Consider the following 27,701-nt stretch of genomic DNA (forward strand, 5'->3'; position numbering starts at 1 on the left):
TTGCCACCCTTTTCTGGAGAAGGATTTGGGTGGTGGGTCTTCAGGGGAAGACTTGGCGGCTAGACCTCTATATTTTTTGGAAGGAGATCAAGGAGTGGCGCCTTTGGATTTGGGAAGGAAGACCACTTGATGAGCTAGAGCGGGATCTAGGAGAGTGGCCATGGTCGGCCTCTGTGGTCGCCAAAAAGCCACCCAGGTTCCTAGAGTACACTGCCAGGATTGGCAGACATGTACTGATGTAGGAGGATATGGATTGGGCACTGTCACGCAACAGGCACTGGGCGGAGCACAACATCACAGAGCCCTTTCGACGGACCTTCTGGCGCCGCCTATGGGATAGCTGGAGGCCGAGGAGGGTGTCGTATTTTTTATGGCTGGTGACACATAGCGGCTTGGCGGTGGGAAGCTGGCTTGTCCAGATGCAGGAGGGAGGTTATAACTGCTGCACACAACAGCCTTTTTTGGCGTATAGCGCCCAGCCTTGGGTGTATCTCATGGGGAGCTTTCTGTTGGCAGACAGTCAGCCAGGGCCGTCACCTTTTGTATGAGGCTGGGATGTAGGACACGATATTCATGATCGAGACAGGGTCATGCGTAGTGGTCCGTCTGGAGGCTCTACCCATCTGCCAAGTACTGGAGCCCACAGCTGACCGCTTGGAGGTATGGGAGATCATAGGGAGTCTTATTGGATGGCATATTTGGAAGGCGTGATGCCAGGTGGCTTTCGGCGGAGAGAGACTTTCAGCACACGCAACCTTAGTAGAGCTTTGGACCTCCATCATCCACTCCCTCCACGGCCGATGGGATTAGGTGCAGGGCGAGTCCAGGGCTCGTCAGGAGCTCCGTGGTCACTTCATGCGTACCTAGGGCGGCCAGGGTCTATTCTTTGTGATGCAGGCAGGCAGCCCCATTTGGCGATATACCCCCCTCCCCCCCAAATGCCTTCTGGCCCCCATCTCCCCTAGACCGCCTTGAGAGGCTTGTATACATGATGTATTAGTGACTTTGCTACAGCTCCAGCTAGTGTGTTGAGCATGAGCACTCTGTTGTAATTAACTTTTTGAGTAATATAATCAGCCACATTTTACTTGCAAAAACAATCAGGTATGGAGAATTTTTTTTGTTGGTAATTGGGATGTTTTTTGTGCCATGGAGCACAAACAACATGCTTTGGCAGGTTCTTCTTATGTATATAAGGATTATACAGTGTTTTTTAGTGGACAGGTTCCACATAAATCTGGAGTTATGTTGGCAGTTTGATCTTCCTTGCAACCATCCTTGGTAGTTGTCTTTGAAATAAAGCTTCCACATAAAGCTTGGGATGCATTGGTAGTTGTCTTTGAAATAAGACATGTGGTCTTGGATGCATCCTTCACAGTTATCGCTCTCTTTAGCATCCAGAAACTTGGGCCACACTCGATAGAATATACATTTGTCAAAGCGATTCTTTTCTCCTAGCAATGATTGATATGTGGGTGGAGCGATAGTATATCTTGTCAGATCACTATCCTTTGGTTTTGGAATTGACTTATATGTCAATTCATGCCTTTAAGGCTCCGCTTGCTTGGTTTGCCTCTGCATTTCAATCAATCTTTTTTGTTGCAAAATCAGTTTTTGGAGTGTATCCAGCAATTGATGGCTTCTTTTAGCTCAATGGTCCTATCTAGGGGTATGGAAGCATGGGTTATTTTTAGGGATAATGCACATACGTTGTCCTGACAGTATGGTATTCGGTATGCTTCTTCTTTTCAAGCTGAATTGCAGCATTCACAAACTTTGTTGTCTCACTTATTGTCTTTGTACCAGTCAGGGGATACTATTGATGACTTGGTTACATGCATTGAATGGTTGAAATGTAGAGTTTAATCTCTTCAAGAGGAGGAATATGCTAAATACAAATTGTTGGCCCTAGCGGAAGCTTTGCGTGATAATAACTGTCAATCTCATCAATTCTTTGTGCATTTGTTGTATGAGTAAGGTGAAATGGTTATTGAACCTGTCTCCATCATTTAAATGTGCATTGACTATTATAAATCTTTGTTGGGTCCACAATAGACCCATGCCACACTTGGCTCAAAGAGAATGGGAGACGAGAGGGATACGTTGCTCAACCTCTCTGCCCATAGGGCATAGTCTTGTTTCAGTCCCCTAAAATGGCATGAATCGGGTTTTAACTTAATAATACCTAAGGGTCTAACGTCGGTAAAGCCTTGTCAGAAGCCTGTTAGTTCTTTGGGACCACCCTGCCGTAGGATGGACCTGTCAGGGTTCCGTCCCACCCGCTTCCCTCGATAGGCGTTCTTTAGTTATCTAATAAGGCCCTATCACATTTACGTGTGACGTTTAAAATCAGCTTTCTTAATTAAGCCTTTTAGGGAACAGGGTTCATTTGAATAACTTATGGCGCTGACACGAAAACAGTTCAGACAAGTTCCTTGTAAGTAAACTTTATATTAGTATCTTAACTGAAATACAAGTCTTGTCCAAAAAGGACGGAACTTGCAATTCATGAGGATGCGTCTTATTTCTTCTAAGTTTTCGCCCTTGTACTAGTAACAGGGCCACGAGAATCTATCCTGAGTCACATAGATCGTTTGAGTAGGATCCAAAGGCAAGGAATTTACAGCCAGAGTCCGCCCTAGCATCCAAGCGTCCTCCTATATTCAAACTAACCCACGGAGAGACCTCTCGTGGCGGGTTTAGTCCACGTTCCCATCACGGTTATTTGGAACCCCCTTGGCTAGGGTTGGCGGCCAGCTGGGGGTAGCTTGGCGCGGCCTCCATGAATTCAATCTGATTCATTATTCAAAATTCTTTTGTGAGCTTGGATCATGCATTCCTTTCACAAACATTGAATCTAGATTTACAAGCACAAACAACAATGAAGGCGAGTACTCAAGTCATCTGCTAAGGTCGAGTTCCCTTCTTTAAACGCCTAGCGATGCCCCTCTTGGGTCTTTCTTGCCTTGGAGTCAATTTCCATTATCTTCTGAGAGATAGAGAATACCCTCTTTCCGACCTCACTCCTATGTAATAGAAACGAGCAATTACGCTATTGGATTTTTATCCCATAATTTTTGGATATTAGCTTCCCTAAGTTACAAACCTTTGGTTCTTATCTTAAGGTCTAGATCTGTATGATTCAAACTAGGATTTCAATTTGGTTAGTTGATAACCATTTTCCCACCTTAGAATTTTATCGGGGTTCTAAGTTTATCCCAGGGTTTCCTTCTCTCAAGATAGTAGGAACTTGTGTTCACTCCTCTCACAAGTCAAGCGTAAACTAAGTCTATTTACCATTCTGAAATAGTTGCGAGCATTGAATGTAACTTGGCGAATAGTCATTCTTCTTGTGGGTGTACAACATTCGAGCTTTCTTGTGTTAGCTTCGAGATGTTTTTTATTTTTGAAAATGATATATCCAAGAGTGTTTTGGATCCATTGCGGTTGGCTATTGGGGTAGAGACCAAAGAGCATGTGGACTCTAAGTCAAAATATGGTCGTAACGGCAACTTGACCTATTTGTGATTAGAACCCTAGTTGAGTCGAATCAAATCTTAGCCTCACTTATTATGTAGGATTTCATTTATCAAACTGGCCCTTGCAATTAAGCTTAGTACTTCACATGCGCATCTTAAATCTACCTTTTTTGATGCATCCCCATTATGTGGAGCAACTGAGACTATTAATGATGCCATGCAAATCTAGATGCAAGTCTTTCTTGAGTTGATGATACGATGTGGGATTCCCATTCCTGAAATTTTTTTCTAATATATTTATACAATTCATAAGGCGTGATCTAATTATTAAATGCGAGTGTACATGAGTTTATTGTAAATGCGAGTTAATTCACTCCAATGGTCTATAGGATATAATTGACTTATACAGAATATTTATGTGCATTGGCAATCTATGATGCATTTGCAAAAGTTCGAACCTAATACTTGGCTTAATTACTGCAATAACCCGTAGATGCTCAATCTATTGGCAGCAATTCATGGTTATTAAGTGTTTTCAACTACCTTTCGAGTTATACAAGTTACGCTATGCGAAGTATGATTTCTTCCTAATGGTATCCATGCTTAAATGTTCGATTTCAAGTACTAGACACGGTAGCGGTACGTGGTTTTGGAGTGTTGAATTAGCGTTTACGCCTGATAACCCGTTCGTGTTGACGGTGGCATCTTTTTGCGATCCTCCTTCCTTAGTTGCGGCATTTCCAGTTACTTCGGAGAGTTTACGCTTTGGGGTCCGAATGCGACCTTCACTCCTTTAGGAGGACTCCTTAGTGCTGGAGTTTCCTACTCCTGGTCTTGACTTTTGCAATCTCCTTATCAACTAGAGGTAATCGGTGGAGAGATCTCTGGAAGTGTGGATGGGGAGAGTGGGTGCTCGAGGCTTCGTCCAGGTAAGGAATTGTACTTGGGCCTCTTCTCTCTCTCTCTCTTTCTCTTTCTCTTACCCTAGGTTCCCCTTCCTTCTCTCTCTCTCTCTCTCTCATTCACTACCTCTCCCTCTTCTTCTCTCCTTCACAAATTGGCAGCAAGGAGGGGAGAAGAATAGTGTGTTTGCTGAAAGAAAGGGGGGAAGAAATGATTTATAAGGGAAAGATGGTGATAATTAAGGGGGGAAAAAGGAAGAGGATTGACGTCCTTTTTTAAGAGGGGGAAGATTTTTATAGGGGAGGAGAAATGTATTATTTGGGGGGGGGGGTGATACGAGGCCCCCTCCCTTTCCCCCCATTTAGGTGGCTGGAACGGACTTCCCGCCATGTAGTAATTTCTGGAGAAGGAGAGAGAGTTGGGGGGGTGCTGTAGGTGGCACATGTGTGCCCCTCCCCCGGTTGAATTCGTCGTCCTCCTTTCTTCTTTACCTCTGTCGTCTCCTCCCTCCCTCCCGTAGACTCGGAGTTCTACTCCCCCTCCCTTCGCCAACCGACGGCGTTGATAGGGGGGTTAGTGTCTTTAAAAAAAAATTAAAAAAAAAAAAGAATTCTTTGAAGTGGGGGGGGGGGGGGGGGGGGACTTGTTGCGAGACCGGATATTACATTCTTTCCCCCTTAAGGAACCAAGATGTCTCATCTTGAAAGGAATTGGGGGTATTGTTGGTTGAGAGTACTCTCGTCAATCCACGTGGCATCCTCTTCTGGATAATCCTTCCACTGGATGAGATACTGTTTGAGGGTTCTACTCTTGAATCTCTTTTGCGGATTGTCTAGGATTCTATCTGGCCAAAGCTCAAGGACTCTTTGGCTTGGCATTACAACTTGTTGATCATTGAGTACATGGCTAGGATTGGATACATATTTCTTTAGTAGGCTAACATGGAATACATTGTGACCTTTTAAATTCTCAGGGAGTTGGAGTTTGTATGTGGTGAGCCCTAGGCACTTCAGGATCTTCTAGGGGTCCACAATACCTTGGACTTAGTTCCTTAAATTCTCCCAGTGATAAGGAACTCTTCTTGGGTCGTACTCGAATAAAAACCATATCCCCTTCTTTGAAGAGTCTCTCTTGTCTATTTAGATCGGCATAGGCTTTCTGCCTATCCTTGGCGGCTCTAATGTCTTGTCTGATGGCCTTGACATGCTCATCAATCTCCTCAAGCATTTTCTTGAAAGCTTTTATCCTCAAGGTAGGATATGAAAAGTTCAATGGAGTATGACAATCATGCCCATACAATACTTGAAGAGGTATCATTTGAATACTTTGTTGGAAGAAAGTGTTATAGGCGAGCTCTACCGATGGTAGATATTGGATCCATTTCCTAGGTTCGCGACAGCAATATGCCCTAAGAGTGTCTTCAATGACTTGGTTGACTCTCTCCGTTTGGCCATCAGTTTGAGGGTGATAGGCTGTACTGAAATAGAGTTGAGTTCCAATGGCCTCGAATATCCCTCTCAAAAAAATGAGATGTGAAGAGAGAATCGTGGTCTCTAATGATCCTTCTAGGCAACTCATGGAGTTTGAATAGCTCGTTGACAAATAGTCTGGCGAAATCTGAAGCTTTATAGTTTCTCTTGACTAGAATGAGGTGTGCCACCTTGGTGAGCATGTCTACTATAACCATAATTGAGTTGTATTCTCCTTGTACTGAAGGTAATCCAACTACAAAGTCCATGCTGATAAATTCCCACTTCATCTGGGGAATGTCAAGAGGTTGCAGCTTCCCAGGCATCTTGACATGTTTTGCCTTAATGTGCTGGCAAGACAAACATTCCGTGACATATTTGAGCACGTCTCCCTTAAGCCTTTTCCAATGGTAGCTCTTCCTGATGGTGTTAAGGGTCTTGGTATATCCAGGATGGCGTGAAAAGGGGGAGTCGTGTGCTTTCCGAAGTATTCTCTGTTTGAGTTTCTTGCTTGATGATATGCATAATCTTGTCTTGAAATAGGCAAGTCCCTCATTGACTGAAAATTCTTGATACTTAACCTTAAGTTTAGCATCTTGGTCCTTTTCCAAAATCTCCTTTATCATCTTCAGGTATTTTGGGTCATGGCTAGCTTCCTCCTTTGCTAATTCAAGGATAGGGTTGCTAGGCATTGACACCATGGTTGCCAATGATTCTACCATCGAGGGTTTCTTCATAATAAGAGAGTTGAGGAACACTTTGCAACTCAAGGCATCGGTGACTACATTCTCTTTGCTAGGCTGATACTTGATCTCAAAGTCATATTCTTGCAGAACCTCAATCCAACGATATTGGCTCATATTGAGGTCAGTCTGGGTAAAGATCCATTTAAGGCTCTTATGGTCCGTGACCAAAGAGAACTTGTTGCCAAGCAAATAGTGTCGCCAAAGCTTGAGAGTATAAATAACTGCTAGTAGCTTGAGGTCATGGGTAGCATAATTTCTTTCATGGGTTTTTAGCTTCCTCGAGGAATAGGTATAGGATGATCTTCTTGCATTAGTACACAGCCTAGTGCAAGTGAACTAGTATCCATGACAACTTCAAATTCCTTGCCCAAGTTCGAGAGTTGTTGAATCGATGCAGTCACTAAGCTATGCTTAAGTTGATCAAAACTTGATTGTTCAGTGGGCGTCCACACTATGGCAACTTGCTTTTTCAGCAAATTTGTGAGGGGTACTACGATGAAGGCATAGTCCTTAATGAAAATCCTGTACCAACCTGTTCCTGCTGCACTAAAGTAATCCTCCATAGATTCAATCCATACTTTGGCATCAGCTTAAACAGACTCCCCTTTTCCATCAAATTCTGGTGGTTTAATCTTTTTGAGAAGAAACTTCTTCTCTTGTGCCTCCGCTGGGCTTAGTGCGAAAACAAAACTCTGGTTCTGCGCTTGGGGTTGTATCTGGTTTTCAATTAAAATTTTTGTGTTAAGACTACGTTTACACCTCTACACACTTCTCTTAATGCGCAGTTTATTTTTCGTCAATACTATGCAACAAATCAAATGAAGATAAAATTCTTATTTATTCATAAAGAAGCATAAGTCTCAAGTACAATTATTTAAGAATAGATAGAGATTGACTGGGATGATTTTCTTTTCAAAGGATACATCAACGCCAGGTTAATAATTCCCTTTTGGATTCAACTGCAGGGACAAAATAGTAATATGGATTGGGAGGATAGATTCGCAGGAAGCGGTTAGTCATGGGAAGTTCGGGAAATCCCTGTTTTTGATAGCCATGACGTTCGTTTCGCCTCATTACTGTAATTCTATCCGCTGGCAAGACTTTGACTATCTTGTTATAGATATAGTGATTTTGTTCTACTTGTTGGCATCCGATGTGTAGGGTTGAATTTACACGAGTCTCATGGAAGATGAATAACTTGATAATCTTCAAGTTATTCTAACCATTTGAGTCTTCTAACCATTTGAGCCTCTTTAGATTGTTTTGAAGATAGGCAAGTCGATTGACATCTATGTAGCAATATCCCGCGCTCCAAGTTCAAGGTCTTTCCACATACAACGGTGAAGGGTTGTAGAGTCCATCCAGGATCCCCATCATGTTAGATCGTTTGCGATAACCAGAAGAGTTCATAGCCGTCTTGAACATGATGTGCAATATGAGGAACCTGCTCCATGCCTCGTAAGTCTGGAAGTGGCAACAACTCACAAATGAGTAATAGAAAAAATATTTTCTAGTGAGAAACATCACTTCTCTCTTCCCAATTAATTTCTATCTGGATTGTTTAATTCATTGGTTTGCTTTGATACCAACTGGAACGTGCTCGCCTATTAACAGTCCAAGCACGTTTTAGTGGTCCATCGAGAAACGAATCTAAGCGTCGCCGCCTGGTACCGCCATGGAATGTTACGGGGTTTATCGCCTAGGGTTTTTGGAGTTTGCCTCGCAACGGAATGTTCTCGGTCAAATCTACTAGGATTGACCTAAAATTTGGGTTTCAAGTGGTTAAGGTCTCTTGATAGCATTCTAGCGTCGAGTCTTAGATATCCTACTTTACACAGAGATACCCAAGTTGAAGTAGACCCATGCCGCACTTGGTTCAAAGAGAATGGAAAACGAGAGGGATGTGCCGCTCAACCTCTCTGCCAGTAGGGTATAGTTCTGTTCCGGTCCCCTAAAATGACATGAATCGGATTCTAACTTAACAATACCTAAAGGTCGAACGTCGGTAAAACCTTGTGAGAAGCCTTCTAGTTCTCCAAGACCACCGTACAGGAGGATGGATCCTGTCGGGGTTCTGCCCACCCGCTTTCCTCGATAGGCGTTCTTTAGTTATCTAATTAGGTCCTATCACATTTATGTGTGACGTTTAAAATCAGCTTCCTTAATTAAGCCTTTTAGGGAATAGGGTTTCTTTGCGTAACTTATTGCATTGACAAAAAAATAGTTCAGACAAGTTCGTTGGAAGTAAACTTCATATTAGCATCTTAACTGAAATACAAGTCTTGTCCAAAAAGGACAGATCCCGCAATTCGTGAGGATGCGCCTTATTTCTTCCAAGTTTCCGCCCCTGTACTAGTAACAGGGCTTCGAGAATCTATCCCGATTCACGTAGATCATTTGAGTAGGACCCACAGGCATGGAATTTATAGCCAAAGCTCCCCCTGGCATCCAAGCGTCCTCCTACATTCAAACTAACCCAGGGAGAGACCTCTCGTGGCGGGTTCGGTTCACATTCGCGTCACGGTTATTTGGAACCCCCTTGGCTAGGGTTGGGGGCCAGCTTGGGGTAGCTTGGCTCACCCTCCATGAATTCAACCTGATTCATTATTCAAAATTCTTTTGTGAGCTTGGATCATACATTTCTTTCACAGACATTGAATCTAGATTTATAAGCACAAACAACAATGAAGGTGAGTGCTCACGACATGTGCTAAGGTGGAGTTCCCATATTTAAACGCTTAGGGATGCCCCTCTTGGGTCCTTCTTGCCTTGGCGTCAATTTCCATTATCTTCTGAGAGATAGAGAATACCCTCTTTTTTACCTCACCCCTATGTAATAGAAGCGAACAACCATATTTTGACTCTAAGTCAAAATATGGTTGTAAGGGCAACTTGACCTATTTGTGATTAGAACCCTAGTTGAGTCGAATTAAATCTTAGTCTCACTTATCATGTAGGATTTCATTTACCAAACTGGCCCTTGCAATTAAGCTTAGCACTTCACATGCGTATCTTAAATCCACCTTTTTAGATGCATCCCCATTATGTGGTGCAACTGAGGCTATTCATGATGCCATGCAAATCTAGATGTAAGTCTTTCCTAAGTTGATGATACGATGCAGGATTTCCATTCCTGAAAATTCCTTCTAATGCATTTATGCAATTCATAAGACATGATCTAATTATTTAAATGCGAGTGTACATGAGTTCATTGTAAATGCGAGTTAATTCACTCCAATGGTCTATAGGATGCAATTGACCTATACAGAATATTTACGTACATCAGCAATCTATGATGCATTTGCAAAATTTCAAACCTAATACTTGGCTTAATTACTGCAATAACCGGTAGATGCTCAATCTATTGGCGGCGATTCATGGTTATTAAGCCTTTTCAACTACCTTTCGAGTTATACAAGTTACGCGATGCGAAATATGATTTCTTTCTAATGGTATCCATGCTTAAATGTTCGATTTCAAGTACTAGACTCGGTAGCGGTACGTGGTTTTGGAGTGTTGAATTACCGTTTACGCTTGATAATCCGTTCGTGTTGATGGTGGCATCTTTTTGCGATCCTCCTTCCTTAGTCACGGCATTTCCAGTTACTTCGGAGAGTTTACACTTTGGGGCCATTTCGGAGCTTGGAATGCGACCTTCAGTCCTCTCGGAGGACTCCTTAGTGTCGGAGTTCCCTACTCGTCTTGACTTTCGCGATCTCCTTGTCAACTAGTGGTAATCGATGGAGGGATCTCGGGAAGTGTGGAAGGGGATAGTGGGTGCAGGAGGCTTCGTCCAGGTAAGGAATTGTACTGGGCCTCTCTTCTCTCTCTCTCTCTCTCTCTTCCTCTTCTACCCTAGGTTCCCCTCCCCCCCCCCCCCCCCCCCCCCCCCCCGCCCTCTCTTTCTCTCCTTTACTACCTCTCCCTTGTTGAGAAACACGGATCTAGAGCTATGCCAGCTATGACGGTTGGAGGTTATATACATAAAACATGATTGAGATAAAGGATTGTTACTCAAGTGAATTAGGTTCCAAGATAGATTAACTTGGACTCATAAACACAATCTTGAATGTCATAAAATGATGGTACCTTTCCTCTCTTTTTGAAAATGGAGCCAAGTACATGCTTATATAGATTTTGTATGGTTCCACTCTTCGTCACTGCGCTTATGGGATTTTAGGCATCTCTTCCTAGAGCATACATCAATGTCTCTCTCTCATACAAAGCCACTTATGGGCAAGCCTCTATGGACCAGCATCATTTGCTATTCTCAACACTCGTCAGATGATGAATCTCTACCCTTGCTGGCTTTTGCCCCCCCTGCATGTTAACATGGACCAGGAGAGTTTTTGCATCCACTATGGGAAACAAGATCCACGAAGGGAAACACAATCCACTATGGGAAGTTCTTTGTCATTAGCAGTAGAGGAAACAATTTCTTCATCTTCTTTGTTCTTCGTGGTCTTTTGCTCCAATCTTCGATCTTTTTGGTATTCTTAGTTGCTCTTCTTGGACGTCTTTTTCTTCATGCTGTTGTTCTTCATTCTTTTTGATGATTGATACTTTTTATTGTACTCCAGTCTTCTTAGTGAGTTTGAGATGGATACATAGAGTTTGAGGCTTTAGATGGACTTTGTGACTTTTGGTATGATTTAGCACATGGTTTTTCTAGACATTTTTTGGGGGATTCATTATAGCTTCTATATGTCCAAGATATGGAGAGGTCTTACCGAGTTTTTATTTCTCAGCCGTGTCTAACTCCTTATAGAATAATTTGTGGGATTCAAGAAAAAGGATTTTGATTATGAGAGCTCGATTTTACCCAAAAAAAAAAAAAGATGGATATCAAGAGAACCCACATACAATAGCCTTTCACAAAGAAAATTTGAGGAGTGCTCAAGTTTCAAGTATGAACCGTCTTTTAAAATGAGTGTATAAATGAGTTTGAAGTGGAAGATAGTGTGAATAGGGATTGGATAGAGTAAGTCTGGGAATATGAGTGTGAATAGGGTTTTTTAAAATTAAAAAAATGTTGTAAACCTCAGGGTTGTGTTTTTTTAAATTAAAAAAAAAAACAGATCCACTTCTGCTCTCAAATGGCTGCAATGGCAGCTTCTTTCTGCTGCTGCACATGCGCAAGCAAAGCCTGCTCTTGACTGGCGATCAAGCTTTCTCTCTTGTCCAAGGATTTTTGAGTCTCGGCCATTCTGGCATCTAACACTTTCTCTTGTTCGACAATCTCTTGGTACCTGCCGCTCTCTAACGCTGCTTTGATTTTGCACAAGTGCTCGTCCAGCTTCCTCCATGCCTCTGTGCAGAGATTAATGGCCTTCTTCTGAGTTTCAAGGTTTGCAAATAATTGGTGGAGCATGTCCTTCTTGCTGCTGTTGGTATGTAGCAATGTAGTAGGAATGTCCGGAGGCGCCCCCAGGTAGTCCATACTTCCTTCCGAGAAGATTTGGGGCTTGACCTTGAACCACACAGGCTCCTTCAGATCCACCCTCACGTACTTCTCCAACACCTCTAGGAATATGCACCCCAGTGCGCCCAGCATGTCCCATTGGCTGTTAATCACCTCCAATGCGTGGTTCTTCGCAAAGGCTTCCGGGTCCGCTGAGAGACTAGCAGTGTCCCAGCAATAAGCTCCTAGGAATTCTCCCTTCAAGTAGGATGGCGTTTGGGCAGAGAATGTGCCAAGATACTTGGGACAATCAGGCCCATACCAGTAGTCGGTGCTCATGTTCACCATGGCGTGAGTGGTAGGCAGCTTCTCCCTCAGAGCATTCTTCGCAGCTAGGCTGTTGCTCAGAACCACTGCAATGTGGGTGGAAGTGAGGCCCACCATTGCTCTGCTACAAGCATTCTCTATCATCTCACTCGAAGGTATCCCAGATCGGCTCTCTCGCTGCCTCAGTTCCTCGACTGTAGCGTCTGAGACAGGGGGCTCGGTGGTCTCGATGCCATTGATGGAGGTGAGGGGCTTGATAGGGTCCTTCATGGCTAATACTCTTCTTCCTCTTACCTCTTCCTAAGAGCAGCAGCTGCAAAACCCTAACAATAGAGCTCTAGCCTCTCTCTCCCTCTCCTACACCACCAAGCTTATTCTACTCCTCCTAAGCTAGACCACTATCATTACTGTGAGGACCAAAAAACGAGGCAGTAGAAGTAGAAGAGAGAATGGGTGTCACTACTCAAGTGAATTAGGTTCCAAGATAGATTAACTTGGACTCATAAACACAATCTTGAGTGTCACAAAATGATGGTACGTTTCCTCTCTTTTTGAAAATGGAGCCAAGTACATGCTTATATAGCTTTTGGATGGTTCCACTCTTCCTCATTGTGCTTATGGGATTTTAGACATCTCTTCCTAGAGTATACATCATTGTCTCTCATACAAAGCCACTTATGGGCAAGCCTCTATGGGCCAGCATCATTTGCTATTCTCAACATCCCTCTCCTTCTCTCCTTCACAAATTGGCAGCGAGGGGGGGAGAAGAATAGTGTGTTTGTTGAAAGGAGGGGGGGGAAATGATTTATAAGGGAGAGATGGTGACAATTAAGGGGGGGAAAAGGAAGAGGATTGACGGCCTTTCTAGGGGGGGGGGGGGGGGGGGGGGGGGAGGGATTTTTATGGGGGAGGAGAAAGGTATTATTGGGGGGGTGGGTGTGACATCTGGGCATACCGTCCTTCCAATCGAGTCCAAATAGCATAGGCAGAATCCAAACGTTCAATGTTAAACATCCAAGCCTGTTGATGTGCGCCTGACTTCACGAGTTGTTGCCTGTTTGTCCAGTGAGAGAACAATGACGAGTTGACTTACACGGACTTTGAGAAGCGCAAATACCTTAGCCGTAGTTTTGATACTAGTTTGAAGTGAGCGATGTGCAGTGACGATGCAATGTCCGGCAATGAAAATCTCAGGTAGAGAGCAAAACATGAGCAAGAGTAGAGAGTGAGAGTCAGAGAGAGAGAGATGCACGATGTTCTTGGGTACAATACTTAGTGTGTGTTCCTCTTTAGGTTTTGGATAGATATATATGAAAGTACAAATGTGCTAAGGGTGTGTTCTCACCCGTGCACATATAAAAGGCACGATGGCCCTTTATTCCCAACACAAGTGTGCATTGACAATGCAAACAATTTTGTTCGGGATGATCACAAGGTTGAGCAAGAGTGGCCAACCATTTTTAACACCCGTTGCATATGCCATTGGCTTGGTTTGTTGTTTGAGGATATTGAAGAATTTTCTTAGATGAAGGCTGTTTTGGAAGAAGTTGTGGAAGTGGTGACATTTGTCACACGAAAAAATGTAGTTCTTGCTTTGTATAGAAAGTTCAATTCAAAAGAATTGCTTAAACCATTGCAACTTGGTTTGCATATATGTTTATCGTTTTGACAAACATGTTAGATGAGAGAGTCTTCAATGAGTTGCGCTGTATGGTTGTTAGTGATGAGTATTGTAGAGAGAAAATGAGTAGAAGTACCAAGGCTTTGTAGGTTTCGTCTATTGTCTTGGGTTCTAGATAAACAAGGAAAAAGATGATGAAAGGCTGCTTGCTTTGTAGGAAATCAGAGAGGAAGATAGCGAAAATTCAGCTCCTGTGACAATAGGTGCATCGAGTGTTGGTACCTCTAGTGTGCCATAGGATGAGGTCGAGGATGAGGATGAGGATAGGGATGAGGGTGAGGGTGAGGAGGATGAGGATGATGTTGGAGATGAAAATGATGCATGAGTCAACTTAAGTAGCACATGCCACAACAAGTCTACAATCTTGAGTCTTGACTCTTGTCTCTTCAGTCTCTGGAGACTTGGGTTGTCTTTATAAAATCTAGAGTACTATGATGTATCGTGAGTCATGACATTTTGTGATTTTAGTGGGCTGATTATAATTTATGAGTCACTGAGTCATGACATTTTGTGATCTCTGTGGGCTGATTATAATCTCAAAATTCATAGTCCCCTTGTCAAATTTCAATCTCTTTTAGGCTTGTTTTTCAAAGTGTAAGATTTTTTGAAATGTCTACAATGCATATTAAAGTTCAGCTTATCATTCTTATATTTTTCTAGTCTTTTAAGAAAAAAATTAGGGCAACGTATGATTCAGCCCAGTGGTCTGAATCATACTTCAGTCATACTTTCATACCTGTACACTTTTATAGCACCTGGACATCTTGCTCAAGGTGATTTAGTTCCTTGGCATAGGGCAATCTCGTCTGTTCCTTTGCCGTGACTTTGTATCTTTTTATGCATGATGGCCTAGAGCCATTCTACATCTTGTAATCTTGCAATCTTCTACTAGTACTTTTTTTCGTAATTAATACAATTACTGATTAAGAGAGAGAGAGAGAGAGAGAGAGAGAGAGAGAGAGAGAGAGAGAGAGAGGCATGCAAGGATTACAATGCAATGGGTATGCAAGAACAAGCCGTTTCTCATCTTTCTGAGGCATGTTTCAAGGCTAGACAAAAGCGTGCAAGATTGGAAAGGGTCATGTTGTGCTAGTAATGACTAGGCTGATTTGGACAGTGTTGGGATAAAGGTCCTTTATTTACCTCCGTGTATTGTACACGTGTATTATTTAGTTGTACATGTGAATGCACCCTTACGTGCCCCAAGTATAAATACATTTTATTCTTTGTGTACCACCCAAAATTGAATTGTACTCTCTCTCTCTCTCTATCACTCTCACTCACCTACTGGTGCTCACTCCTATAGTTGCTAATAGCTCCAACAATTGGTATCAGAGCATCAAGTTCTGCATGCTTTCCGAGACCAAGGGCAATTGATAGTGCAGGCAGCTCGTGAATAGGTCGACGGCTGTAGGGAGTTGGGGTGACCAACGAGAACATGGACCAGTCATGGCAAGTGCTCGTGATTGGATAGTGTGTGTGGACTAGGCAGCAAGTGCTGTGTGCAGGACAAGAGTTCATGGCAGTCAGTGAAACTAGGTAAAGGTAGGGAACCAGCATGGCGGACAGAGTTGTGGCAACTAGGCGACAACACTGCGCATGTGGGCAGCGGAGTTCAGCGGTTGCGTGATAGGTGACGTCGGTGGGCAAGCGACGTGACAAAGCAAGGTCAACGGACTTCTTCGATGGTAGCTAGACCTTCTATAGCCCGTGGACATCTTACTCAAGATGATTTAGTTCCTTGGCATAGGGCAATCTCCTCTATTCCTTTGCCGTGACTTTGTATCTTTTTATGCATGATGGCCTAGAGCCATTCTACATCTTGTAATCTTGCAATCTTGCAATCTTGTACTAGTACTTTTTTTCGTAATTAATACAATTACTGATTATGAGAGAGAGAGAGAGAGAGAGAGAGAGAGAGAGAGAGAGAGAGAGAGAGAGGCATGCAAGTCAAACCCATAAGTTCTTCCGAGCTCTTCACGCCTCTCCTGCTAGGGAGAATATGACCAGACTCGAGGATGCAAAAGGTCACCTTATCATGGATCCGTAGACTATTGTGCATATGTGCAGGAATTATTTCCGTGACCTTCTCGGCACCACTTCGCCACCTTCAGATCAAATCGCCCAGGCCCGTTCGGGTTTTTATGACCTGGTCCGCAATCAGCTACCGCAAGACGTGCAAGCTATTATGGAGTCCGATATTGGTGAGGCAGAGGTTATGGATGTCTTGTTACATTTGCCCAAGGATAAAAGCCCGGGTTGGGATGGCCTCACCAATGAGTTCTTTGAAGCTTTTGCTACCCAACTGGTGAAACCATTGCAGGCTTTGTTTCAGCAGGTGTGGCAAACCGGGATTATGCCTTCCTCATGGAAAGAAGGCCTTATTAAACTACTTCCAAAAGTCCCTTCGCCATCTAGGTTGACACAGTGGCGGCCCATTTCCTTGATGGGCTCAATGTACAAAATCTTTTCCAAAATAATGGCAAATCGACTTCATAAGCATCTCCCGGCCATTGTGCATCCTTTACAGTATGGTTTCATTAAGGGCCGAAATATTCTGCACAATGTATTGAATGCTCAACTAGCTATTGATTATGCAAGGCATTTGAACCAGGAGGTAGTACTGATTCAACTGGACTTGGAAAAGGCTTTTGACTATCTGGATTGGTCTTTCGTTGCTGAACTTATGTCGGCTATGGGCTTTGGTCCCCGGATGTCTCGTCTTATCTACACCATTAGCGCGGCAGCGTCTTCGCGAGTCATGTTGAACGGAGGTGTTACTGAGCCATTTGTACTTGCCCGCTCTGTCAGACAAGGATTCCCTTTGCGCCCGCTATTCTTTGCCCTCGCGACACATCCAGTTCTTTCCATGTTATCCCATATGGTAGCCTCTTCTCAGTTGGCCGGTCTGTCGCTTCCTTCAGGACAGCACTTCATTAGCCAATCCCTGGCGGATGATACTTTTATGATTTTGCGTGCGGACAAGGACAACCTCAAGCGCGCATTGGATGTTTGGGGCATCTTTGGTCAAGCCTCCGGCCTTCGCATCAATGCGCTCAAATCAGCCATTCTTAGCTGCACGGAGTCGGATTTGCAGTCCTTGGACTGGCAGGGTCTGGTTATTCCTCGTGGCTCCATTGTCAGGCACCTTGGGTACCCTTTGGGTGTCGACGTTCCACCAAAGCAGCTTCTGCAGTGGATTTCTCAGAAAATGGTGGCTAAGTTTATGTATTGGAAATCTCAAGCCTGGCCCTTCCATATTCGTCTCAAAGTGGCCCAGACAATTATGTTGCCAATGCTGACATATTTTTTGCCACTGTTGCCCTGGACTACAATGACTCTCAATGCGCTTACTCAGTCTATTCGCTTCATGCTATGGAAGAAGGACTCATTGCATGCAGATATTTCCTGGATTTCTTGGTCGCATGCCTGCACCCTCAAACGCATGGGTGGCGGAGCTATCTTGGATGCCCAAACTCACATGCAGGCACTCCGCTGGTCTCTCTTCCGCGCCATGTGTTTAGATCATCATCCATGGGTCGATATAGCCCGTTATTTTCTTGAGAGCCATGGGCTTCTACATGGCAATACCCAAATCCGGTCTTCTTGGTGGCATGTTCTTAATGCTGATTCGAGGTTCTCCAGTTCTTCTTCGTCGCTGCTTAATCATTTGGTATGTTCCTGGAAACGGGTCCTTATAAAGGCTCAATGGCATCCAACGGAGGATCGCGTGGCTATGAATTCTTTTCAATTGGAATTATTGGCAGTCTCGCGTTTACTTGTATGGGAAGGCAAAAATGAGCTTAGACCACAATTCAACCGGATGGCTCGTTTGGGCTTGTCTTTGGTTGTGGATGCCACCCTTGCTAGTCGCAATGTACTTATATCTTTTCGTACAGCTAGGAGGCTTTACAGGATCCCGCGGGGATATAGGCCGTTATGGGAATAGCTTTTGCGGATGCTCCAGAGCAGACAACCCTTTCCTGCCCTTGCTTCAGATCATCCCTGGCAGGATTGGGACCTACAAGGCCGGCTGACTTTAAGCAAAGCTTCTGCTAATCAAGTTTATCATATTCTGATCAAAGATCAACAATGGTTAGTTAACAAAGCCAATGCTTTATGGGGCTTACGAAAGCCCCGGTCTTGGTGGAGGGCAACTGTGATGGAGGGCTGGTTGAACAAGACCCCCTTCAAATGTAAAGTCTTTCTTTGGAGAGTGATGATTGGTGGTCTTCCGCTTGCGTCAGCTCTTTCCAAGCGACGAATCTCCAATGGCAACTGTTTCTTTTGCACCACTGCTGTGGAATCAGCCCGCCACAGATTTATTTCTTGCCCCGTCGCAAAAAAAGTCTGGTTCTTTTTGTCGGCTATTTGGCAAGGAGCGGTTGGATTCACCCTGCGCCCATTTGATTGGGTTTTCGGACAGCCCAAATACCCCACTCCTGCACAGCCACATATGAAACTCATGTATCATTTTCTCTGATATTGGGGCTGTTGGCATAACTGGACCATTAGGAATGATGCTTTTCTCTTTGACTCCGCCTATAATGTTCAGCGACATATTGCAAGGCTTAAGGGCCTTTTGTATTGGCAGTTGGATCTTCTCCGACATTCTGATTTGCTCTCTAGGGAGGACTTCCGTACCTGGCTTATGGCAATTTCATCTGCCCCCTTGCCATAACTTTGTAACTCGTAGCAATTAGCCCCTTTTCACATGATGGCCTGGATTGGCGTCATGTTTCTTGTAATCAAGTTATCTTGTACTTTTCGTAATTAATACAATTACCTTTGTGCAAGGATTACAATGCAATGGGTATGCAAGAATAGGTCATTTCTCATCTTTTTGAGGCATGGGTCAAGGCTGGACAGAAGCGTGCAAGATTGGAAACGGTCATGTTGTGCTAGTAATGACTGGGCTGATTTGGACGGTGTTGGGATAAAGGTCCTTTATTTACCTCCGTGTATTGTATACGTGTATTATTTAGTTGTACATGTGAATGCACCCTTACGTGCCCTAAGTATAAATACATTTTATTCTTCGTGTACCACCCAAAATTGAATCGTACTCTCTCTCTCTCTCTCTCTCTCTCTCTCTGTCACTCTCACTCACCTGCTGGTGCTCACTCCTACAATTGCTAACAACTCCAACAATTGGTATTAGAGCATCAGGTTTTGCACTCTTTTCGAGACCAAGGGCAGTTGACAGTGCAGGCAGCTCCCGAATAGGTCGAGCAGAAGACAGCTATAGGGAGTTGGGGTGACCAACGAGAACGTGGACTAGTCGGCGGCAAGTGCTGTGTGCAAGACAAGAGTTTGTGGCAGCCAGCAAAACTAGGTCAAGGTGGGGAACCAGCATGGTAGACGGAGTTGTGGCGACCAGGCGACAACACTGCGCATGTGGGCAGCAGAGTCCAGCGGTCGTGTGATAGGCGACGCCGGCGGGCAAGGGATGTGACAGAGCAGGTTCAATAGATGGGGGGGTCATTTTCTTTAAAATCAGAAATTTCTATTCTTTTCAAATCTCTTTACCATATGAGGAAGGTTTCTAGACCACACCGCCTCTACAACCTGAAAAATTAATAGTACTGCAAGGAGATCAATTGATTTCCTTTGACGGGGTTCATGTGTGGAAGCACAGGTCACAGATTTGTGCATTCTAGCCCGAACATTTTGGGGCTTTTCCAAGATTTGATTCTGTTTGTGCCTGGCAATGACATTCATGTCAGAAATTGCAGACATTGTGCGCGCTGACCTCAATCAAATTCAGATTTTGTCAAATTTGTCGGAATTTCACTCATTCAAGTAAAACTTCTTGACATTAGACCCAAAAAATTTGGGCTCTTCATGTTTTACTAAAGTTCTACTCAGCTGGGTTAGATTGACTGACATTTATGCACTGTTGGACTTGGAATTGTGACATTTTGTGCAAAATTTGATATTTTTCTGCAGTAGTTACCCATGTCGTGGCTGGTTTATGTAATAACAACATAGATTTATTACTGTTTGGGGAAGAACAGCAGTGTATTTTCTGGTTCAGCTTGTGCTTCTGTAGTTCAGTGCATTTACTCGTGTTCGTGATAAAAATGGCTGCAACTTCTTCCAGTTTTGACATTAAGAGTTTGATGGAAATCAAACGATTTGATGGTCTGGGCATTGACCTTTGGAAAGACCATATGTAGGGTATATTGTTTTTAAAGGATTGTGAGGAGGATGCTTTGCAAGAAGATAAACCTGCACAAATGTCTTATGTAGATTGGGCTAGAGTTAACAAAAAGGTTGTGGCTTACATAAAGATGGGTGTCAATTATAACATTTTGACAGACATTAAGGGCTTAGATACAGGTTATGCAATATGGGAGAAGCTGAAAACTACCTATGAGATTACCGCACCTGTTAATCAGGTGCATTTAATGCGCAAGTTGGTGAATATGCGATTGTATGAGTCCAAGCTTGCAGTTGAGCACTTGAGTGCATTTAGTGGCATTTTAAATAAGCTCAAAGATGCAAATTTGGATTTTGATGATAAGTTGAGGGCGATTTTTCTGATCATGACATTGCTTGATTCTTGGGAGACCTTGGTGGTTTCTCTTAGCAATAACCCCAATCTCTCATATGATGGTGTGAGGGGTTCAATCTTGAATGAAGAAATTAGATGTAAGTCTAGTGGAGAAGGCAGCAACTCACCTTATAATGTTAGAGGTAGAGTTGAAAAGAAAAATGCAAATATTGGACAGAGAAACGGAAGCAAGAGCAAAGAAAAGGAAAAGAGTGATATTACTTGCTATCAGTGTGGTTGGAAGGGCCACAAGAAGCCTGATTGCAGGTATTACAAGAAGGAACAAGAGAGAAAGAAGAATGCAGGAGACAAAAAGAAGAAACAGGATAAGATGGATGCATCTGAGGTAACCAAAGGCAAGGAAAAGGCCAATGTGGCTTCCAATGTTGAAACCGGTCTATGACTCACATAAAGTGGTAGTTCCTTCAATTAGCACCTAGACTTTACATACACACACATAAACAGAGACCTCTCTCCCTCGCTCAACACCAGATTGGCCGCGAAGACCAGCGCTCCTCTTAGTATTTCTTTATCAATTAAAAGATAGAAAATTACAGAGAATAGTAATGTTCCAAAATACATAACCTTTGAACACTTGGTTTTCATTTCTTCTAAGTAAATCCCAGCTGCATAGGAACAGTACAACATGTCCAAATCAACATCCCTTACTGTCCAGTATATGCAGAATCGACTCTTCTTATTGTCCAGCACACTATTCTTATTGTTCAACATGCGCAGAGTTCACTGTTCTAACTCAGTATGAGTAGAGTTCACTGTTCTTATTCAGCATAAGCAGAGTTCACTATCCTTACAATTCAGCATGTGCAGAGTTCACTGTTCTGATTCAGCATGAACAGAGTTCAATGTGCAGAGTTCACTGTTCTGATTCAGCATGAACAAAGTTCATTGTTCTTACGATTCAGCATGTGCAGAGTTCACTGTTCTGATTCAGCATGAACAGAGTTCACTGTTCTTATTCAGCATATGCAGAGTTTACTGTTCTTATTTAGCATGAGCAGAGAAAACACAGAATTGTACCTTCGATGGAATTAATCCATCATGCAGAGCATTTCTTCTGAGAATAGAGAGAGGTGATCAGAGGGAGCAAGCTCTACCTCCATGCTTGAGTTAGAGACGTAGAAATACTCTCCATGGCTAGTTTTCTTGCAGCAATCTGCCCTCAGCTCCTCCAAATCTCATTCTCCCATCTGCCCCTTATGCTTATTACATTTTTTTAAAAGCTCTCTCTCTCTCTCTCTCTCTCTCTCTCTCTCTCTCTCTCTCTTGGGAATTTGTGCCACATAGCATATGTGTAACAATTTTCCTATTTAAACCTTCCGGTCTAAAATTCTCCATGATCGGTTCAAAATTTGATCTCGGCACAGACCAAAGAATTAATCCTCGTGTTAAAACGAAGACAATAACACAAACAGATTTTGGGTCCAAAAATAGTAACTCCCTAAATTTTAGGGATGGTTACCCTTGCATTCCTCAAGTTGTTTTGTGCAACTTTTATCATTGCGACCACATCAAAAGTGTAATGTGGTTTAGTTACAGTGACTTTTATTCTGTGAGCATTCTCACATGTGCATCTTCTATCTTGGCCAGGCTCATTGTTCTGCACCATCTCCAGTGGCTAAGCACACAGTCCCAAATCACTTGTATTCTATTCTCTAGAGCCCATTTAATATGGAACTGGTCCTAAGGCTCAGATAAACCATTAGTCCAATTTGTTTCAATGGCTGTCTCTTCTAGCCATGCAAAGATAACGCTTATTTCAAGAGAACTTTGGGGATAAAAAGCAACAACAACAAAATAAAAGAAAAATAAAATATTTATATAAGTAAATAAGAAAAGCAACTGTAAAAAGTATCACCACCTGGTGACAAATGTTGTCATAGAGGAGCTTTCAGATATACAGAGACTGATGTCTTATGTGCAATTGATTATGATGCCCTTGTATGACACATGTAGAATATGCAGATTACCAAGACTAATATGATTGATGCACTTTTGTTAGTTGATAGTGTCACTTAGACTCGGATTGTAGACTTTGGTAGCTCTTTCCATGTAACTCCTCGCTTGGAGTGTTTTTCCATGTTCAATGTAGACAGTTATGGAAAAGTGTACCTTGGAAATAGCCATGCGTGCCTCTTTTCATGTAACTCCTTGCTTAGAGTGTTTTGCTATGTTCAATGCAGACAATTATGGAAAAGTGTACCTTGGAAATAACCATGCTTGCAACATTGATGGAATTGGCACTACACTTATCTTTAGACAATGGGCAAGAGCTTGTGTTAAAAGATGTCGGATATGTGCTTGGCATAAAAAAGAATTTACTATCTATTAGTCAGCTTGACTTACATGGTTACACTACGTTGTTTGGTGGTGGTTTGGAAATTGAAAAAGGGTTCCATGCTGATTGCAAAAGGAACCAAGAAGGGTACTTTGTATTGTTTGCACTATAAAGCTTTGAATGGCAAATTCCTTGTAGTTGCTGAAATTGGTTGTCATTTGGAGTTGTGGTATAAGAGATTAGGCCATATGAGCCAGAAAAGACTTGATGTCCTTACCTCTTTGAAGAGGATTGATGGAAAAGGCTCTAAACTTGACTTTTGTAATGAGTGTTAGTTTGGAAAGCAAATGAAAAATTCATTTTACTTTGGTGTCTCTCATAAGTCCAATGTCTTGGACTTAGTGCATTTTGATGTATGTAGTATACCCGTGAAATCATTGGGTGGTGCTATATATTTTGCTTCTTTTATTAATGATTGCTCCAGGAAGATTTGGGTTTATCTATTGAAAAAGAAAAGTGAAGTGTTTGCTGTTTTTAAAACTTTTCATGCATTTGTGAGACCACTCAGACAACTAGAAAGCTGAAATGCTTGAGAACTGATAATGGGGATGAGTTCAAGTCTTTTTGTGACTTGCATGGAATTAAGAGGGAGCTTAGAGCTCCTTACAGCCCTTGTTCAAATGGGGTGGCTGAAAGATATAATAAGACTTTATATGAAAGAGTGTGGTACATGCTGTCCAACTGCTAATCTCCCTAATTATTTTTTGGGAAGAGGCACTTAAAACTGCGGTTCACATTTGCAACCACTCTCCAAACAGGTCCTTAAATAATGGCATCCCTGAGGAGGTTTGGTTTGGCAAATCGGCCTCATATAACCATTTACGGATCTTTGGTTGTGATGCCTTTGTGCATGTCAGAGATGAGCTGAGAAGTAAACTTAACCCGAAATCCACCAAAGGCATTTTCATGGGCTATGGTGATGAGGGTGAATTTGGCTATAGAGTGTGGTTACCTCGGTCCAAGAAAATTATTTACAGCTGTAATGTTGTGTTTAATGAGGCAAAATTGCTGAAAGGTATTTTAGCCTCTAATGAAGATATGAAAAATGTCAAATTTCAGAATTTGCAGCCACCTATTACTTCAAATGATGAGCCTCATGATGTTTTACCACAGGCTGAAATTGATGATCAGCCGATTATTTTTGAGCCAGATGATGATGGACAGAAAATAGAAACACAAGTAAGGTCATGGACAACAAGATAGACTTGCTGATTATGAAAATGCAGGTGCTAGTAATGAAAATGAAGGTGTTGTACAGCATGAACAACTTGCTGAAAATGGCTTATAGCAGCCAATAAAAATAACATACCTCCAGATGTAGACCCAATTCCTAAGAATGTAGATCATTGGGTACACATGTCTACACGCTTAAGAAGGCAGCCACATAGGTATGACCCCTCTTGCATTATGTGATGCTTACAGATGAGGGTGAGCCTCTTACATATAAAGAGGCAAAGTCATGTAAATTCAGCAGTAAGTGGGAGCTAGCTATGCAGGAAGAGATTAATATCTGTATGCTAATGATACTTGGGACCTTGTGTCGTTGCCCAAAGGAAGGAAGCCTCTTCCAAACAAATGGGTTTACAAAGTAAAGACAATTGATAGGAAACCCAAGTACAAGGCAAGACTAGTTGCCAAAGGGTATGCACAGAAGGAAGGGATTGACTTCCAAGAGGTCTTCTGACCTATTGTGAAGATGATCACACTACGTGTGCTTTTTGCTCTCACTGCTGTATTGGATTTATGATGAAAAAATCTACATGAAACAACCCGAGGGCTTTGTAGTTCTTGGAAAAGAGCAGTTAGTGTGTAAACTAAAACGTAGCTTGTATGGGCTGAAGCAAGCTCCACAACAGTGATACAAAAAGTTTGACACCTTTATGGTCTCTTATGGGTTTTCACGCAACCATGCAGATCATTGTTTGTACATGAAAAAGGATATAGATGGCAGTCCCATCATACTTGTTTTGTATGTGGATGAGATGTTGCTAGTTGGGAAAATAAAGACTAGCTTGGATGCTCTCAAAGATCAGTTGAAATCAGCTTTTTCCATGAAAGATTTGGGGAATGTAGAGCATATTTTGGGCATGAAGATTCGTAGGGAGAGAACACAGAAATTGCCATTCTTACCTCAAGAAAAGTACATTGAAAAGGTAGTGGACAGATTTGACATGGCTGAAGCTAAGCCTTTTGGGGTGCCCTTACCTCCATGCCTTAAACTTAGTAAAGCCAACAGCCCAAAAGATGGCGTGGAAGCCAATGCTATGAAGGGAGTCCCTTATGCATCAGCATGTGGCTTTCTTATGTATGCTATGGTTGCTACTTGTCCAGACGTTGCTCATGCAGTGGGAGTTGTCAGCAAGTTTATGTCAAATCTTGGCAAAACACATTGGGAGGTTGTCAAGCGTATTCTTTGATACCTAAAAGGTACACAAAGAAAATGTATTTGCTATGGGTAGGGTACACTTAGTTTGTAGGGTTATTGTGATGCAGATATGGTAGGTGACTTGGACACTCGCAGGTTCAGTTGCGGGTATGTCTTTACAGTTGTTGGTGGGGCTGTTTCTTGGTGCTCTAGGTTGTAGAACATCGTAGCACTGAGTACTACTGAAGTGAAATACATATAAGCTATTGAAGCTTCTAAGGAAGCTATATGGTTGAGCAAACTTGTAGAGGATCTCGGCATATCTATGAGTATTCAAATGTTGGGATGTGATAGCTAGAGTCTGTGTATCTGGTTAAGAATGCCATGTATCATTCACACACAAAGCATATAGATGTGCAATATCACTTTAATAGACAGTTTTTGGAAGCTATATGGTTGAGCAAACTTGCAGAGGATCTCGGCATATCTATGAGAACTCCAGTGTTGGGATGTGATAGCTATATGGTTCACTTTGGACCTTTAAGTGGGAGGTTGTTGGGATAAAGGTCCTTTATTTACCTCCTTGTATTGTACACGTGTATTATTTAGTTGTACATGTGAATGCACCCTTACGTGCCCTAAGTATAAATACATTTTATTCTTTGTGTACCAACAACATTGTTGGTACACCCAAAATTGAATCGTACTCTCTCTCTCTCTCTCTCTCTCTCTCTCTCTCTCTCTCTCTCTCTGTGTCATTCACACTTGCCTGCTGCTGCTCACTCCTACAGCCGCTTACAACTCCAACAGACAGTGTAGACTTGCTGTATAGGGTTGTGTGCAGGCTTTCTGCAGCCTTCTTTCTCCTCAAAGGGCAGGAGTGTTGTTGCTGCCAGGTATCTTGGTCAGTTTGGTGCTGAAATTGCCTGCTTTAATCACAGATTTGGCCACAACTGAAGCTTGGGAGACAATTGGTAAGAGCAACTGGTGGCTTAGTGATTAGGTAGTGTAGGGCTGATCTTTGAGAGCAGGTACTAAAGAATAAGTTGCTGGTTACGGTTGCTAGTGGCTGAAACTCTTAAGTTTCAGATTAGAATTAGGTTCTTTGCATCGAGTTGAACAACTTTCAATTATCTCAAAGAAATACTGCAAGGGGTGCTAAGTGCTTGGGCCAATCAATGCTTTTTGTCTGAGTAGGAGCTAGATGATGTGTGATTTATTGCTATTGATTTTCCCGAACTTTAGTGAGCTGTTTGCCAGGGATTTCTATGTTGTAAATATTATTCTTCTTGGTGTAAGTGATGCTATTATCTCATCAAAGCGCTGTTATATAATGTTAAATGAAGTATTTGCCAGTAGGAGTTTCCTTTACTGTAAATATGGTCCTTCTTTGTGTAAATACTGCTATTATCTCATAATTTCATTAATATTGCCCACAGGAAGCACCACTCCGATACTATATCAAGTGTTGATACTTCATCAAATGGGGGGTGCTTTCTCTGTATGCTGATCTGTCATATTTCTGCAATTTTGATAGGACAATGAAACTTCCAAGTCAAAACAATGGACCGAGCCTTAAAAGTATTGTGGGTGATTATGAAAGACACACAAGGAATAATGATATAGATGCTGGGATGGCAGACAGCATAATGCGGAATAAGCAGTACAACAAGTCTATCTCTGTTGATGATGAGTACGCATCTATTCAAGACTCAGACAACAAGAAGAGGAGGCAACCATCAAAGAATGCAGGAGAAAAAGAAGCAAGGCAAGCCATTCGGGTTCACAAGCGCATTGTTACTCAGGAAGAACGTTGTCAGTTCTGTTTTGGCAATCCCTCACGCCCGAGGCACCTGATCACGTCAATAGCCAACTCGACATATTTGATGTTACCTCCATGGGAGCCTCTTGTGGAAGGCCATTGTCTTATAGTACCCATGCAGGTAACTTGATGGCTGGTGATGAACTTTGGAAAAGGATATAAGTCTGATATTTGGTTTATTATCTTTTTGTTTGAAACACCATGCATTCTGTGGACAGCATGAAGGATCAACCCGGAATTTAGAGGACAATGTGTGGGAGGAGGTTCGAAATTATAAAAAATGTATTCTACGGATGTTTGCCATGCAAGGGAAGGACGTCATCTTTACAGAGACTGCAATGCATCTTGCCCAACAACGCCGACATTGTTTGGTAGAATGTATTCCTGTACCTAGTCAAGTTGCAAAGCAAGCTCCACTTTACTTCAAAAAGGTATTTCTCTTACATAATGATTTCATAAGGCTAGGATTACTATTCAGATTTTTTATAGTAGTATAGTTTTTTGCCTCCATTGTCATTTCTGCATTTGCTGACAGCTGTTATTATTGTAATGGTCAGCAATTTGAACATTTCTATCCTGTAGCTCTCAGCATTCTG

General features: G+C 42.6%; 1 protein-coding gene across 4 annotated transcripts in view; it reads left to right on the top strand.

Annotated features, from left to right (window-relative positions):
* The window catches only part of LOC148035756 (CwfJ-like family protein), a 173,869-nt gene that overhangs the window by 132,728 nt on the left and 13,440 nt on the right, over positions 1 to 27,701 (top strand). For all 4 annotated transcript variants that reach the window (XM_087677771.1, XM_087677770.1, XM_087677772.1 and 1 more), the window contains 2 exons: positions 26,821 to 27,226; positions 27,324 to 27,536. In XM_087677771.1, coding sequence (XP_087533897.1) covers positions 26,821 to 27,226; positions 27,324 to 27,536 — 619 coding nt within the window. The remainder of the gene's footprint in view (positions 1 to 26,820; positions 27,227 to 27,323; positions 27,537 to 27,701) is intronic.

This window comes from Lygodium microphyllum, chromosome 5 (genome assembly GCF_053477565.2).
Source record: "Lygodium microphyllum isolate KBCC chromosome 5, Lygodium_microphyllum_v1.1.10, whole genome shotgun sequence".
Classification (NCBI taxonomy): domain Eukaryota; kingdom Viridiplantae; phylum Streptophyta; class Polypodiopsida; order Schizaeales; family Lygodiaceae; genus Lygodium; species Lygodium microphyllum.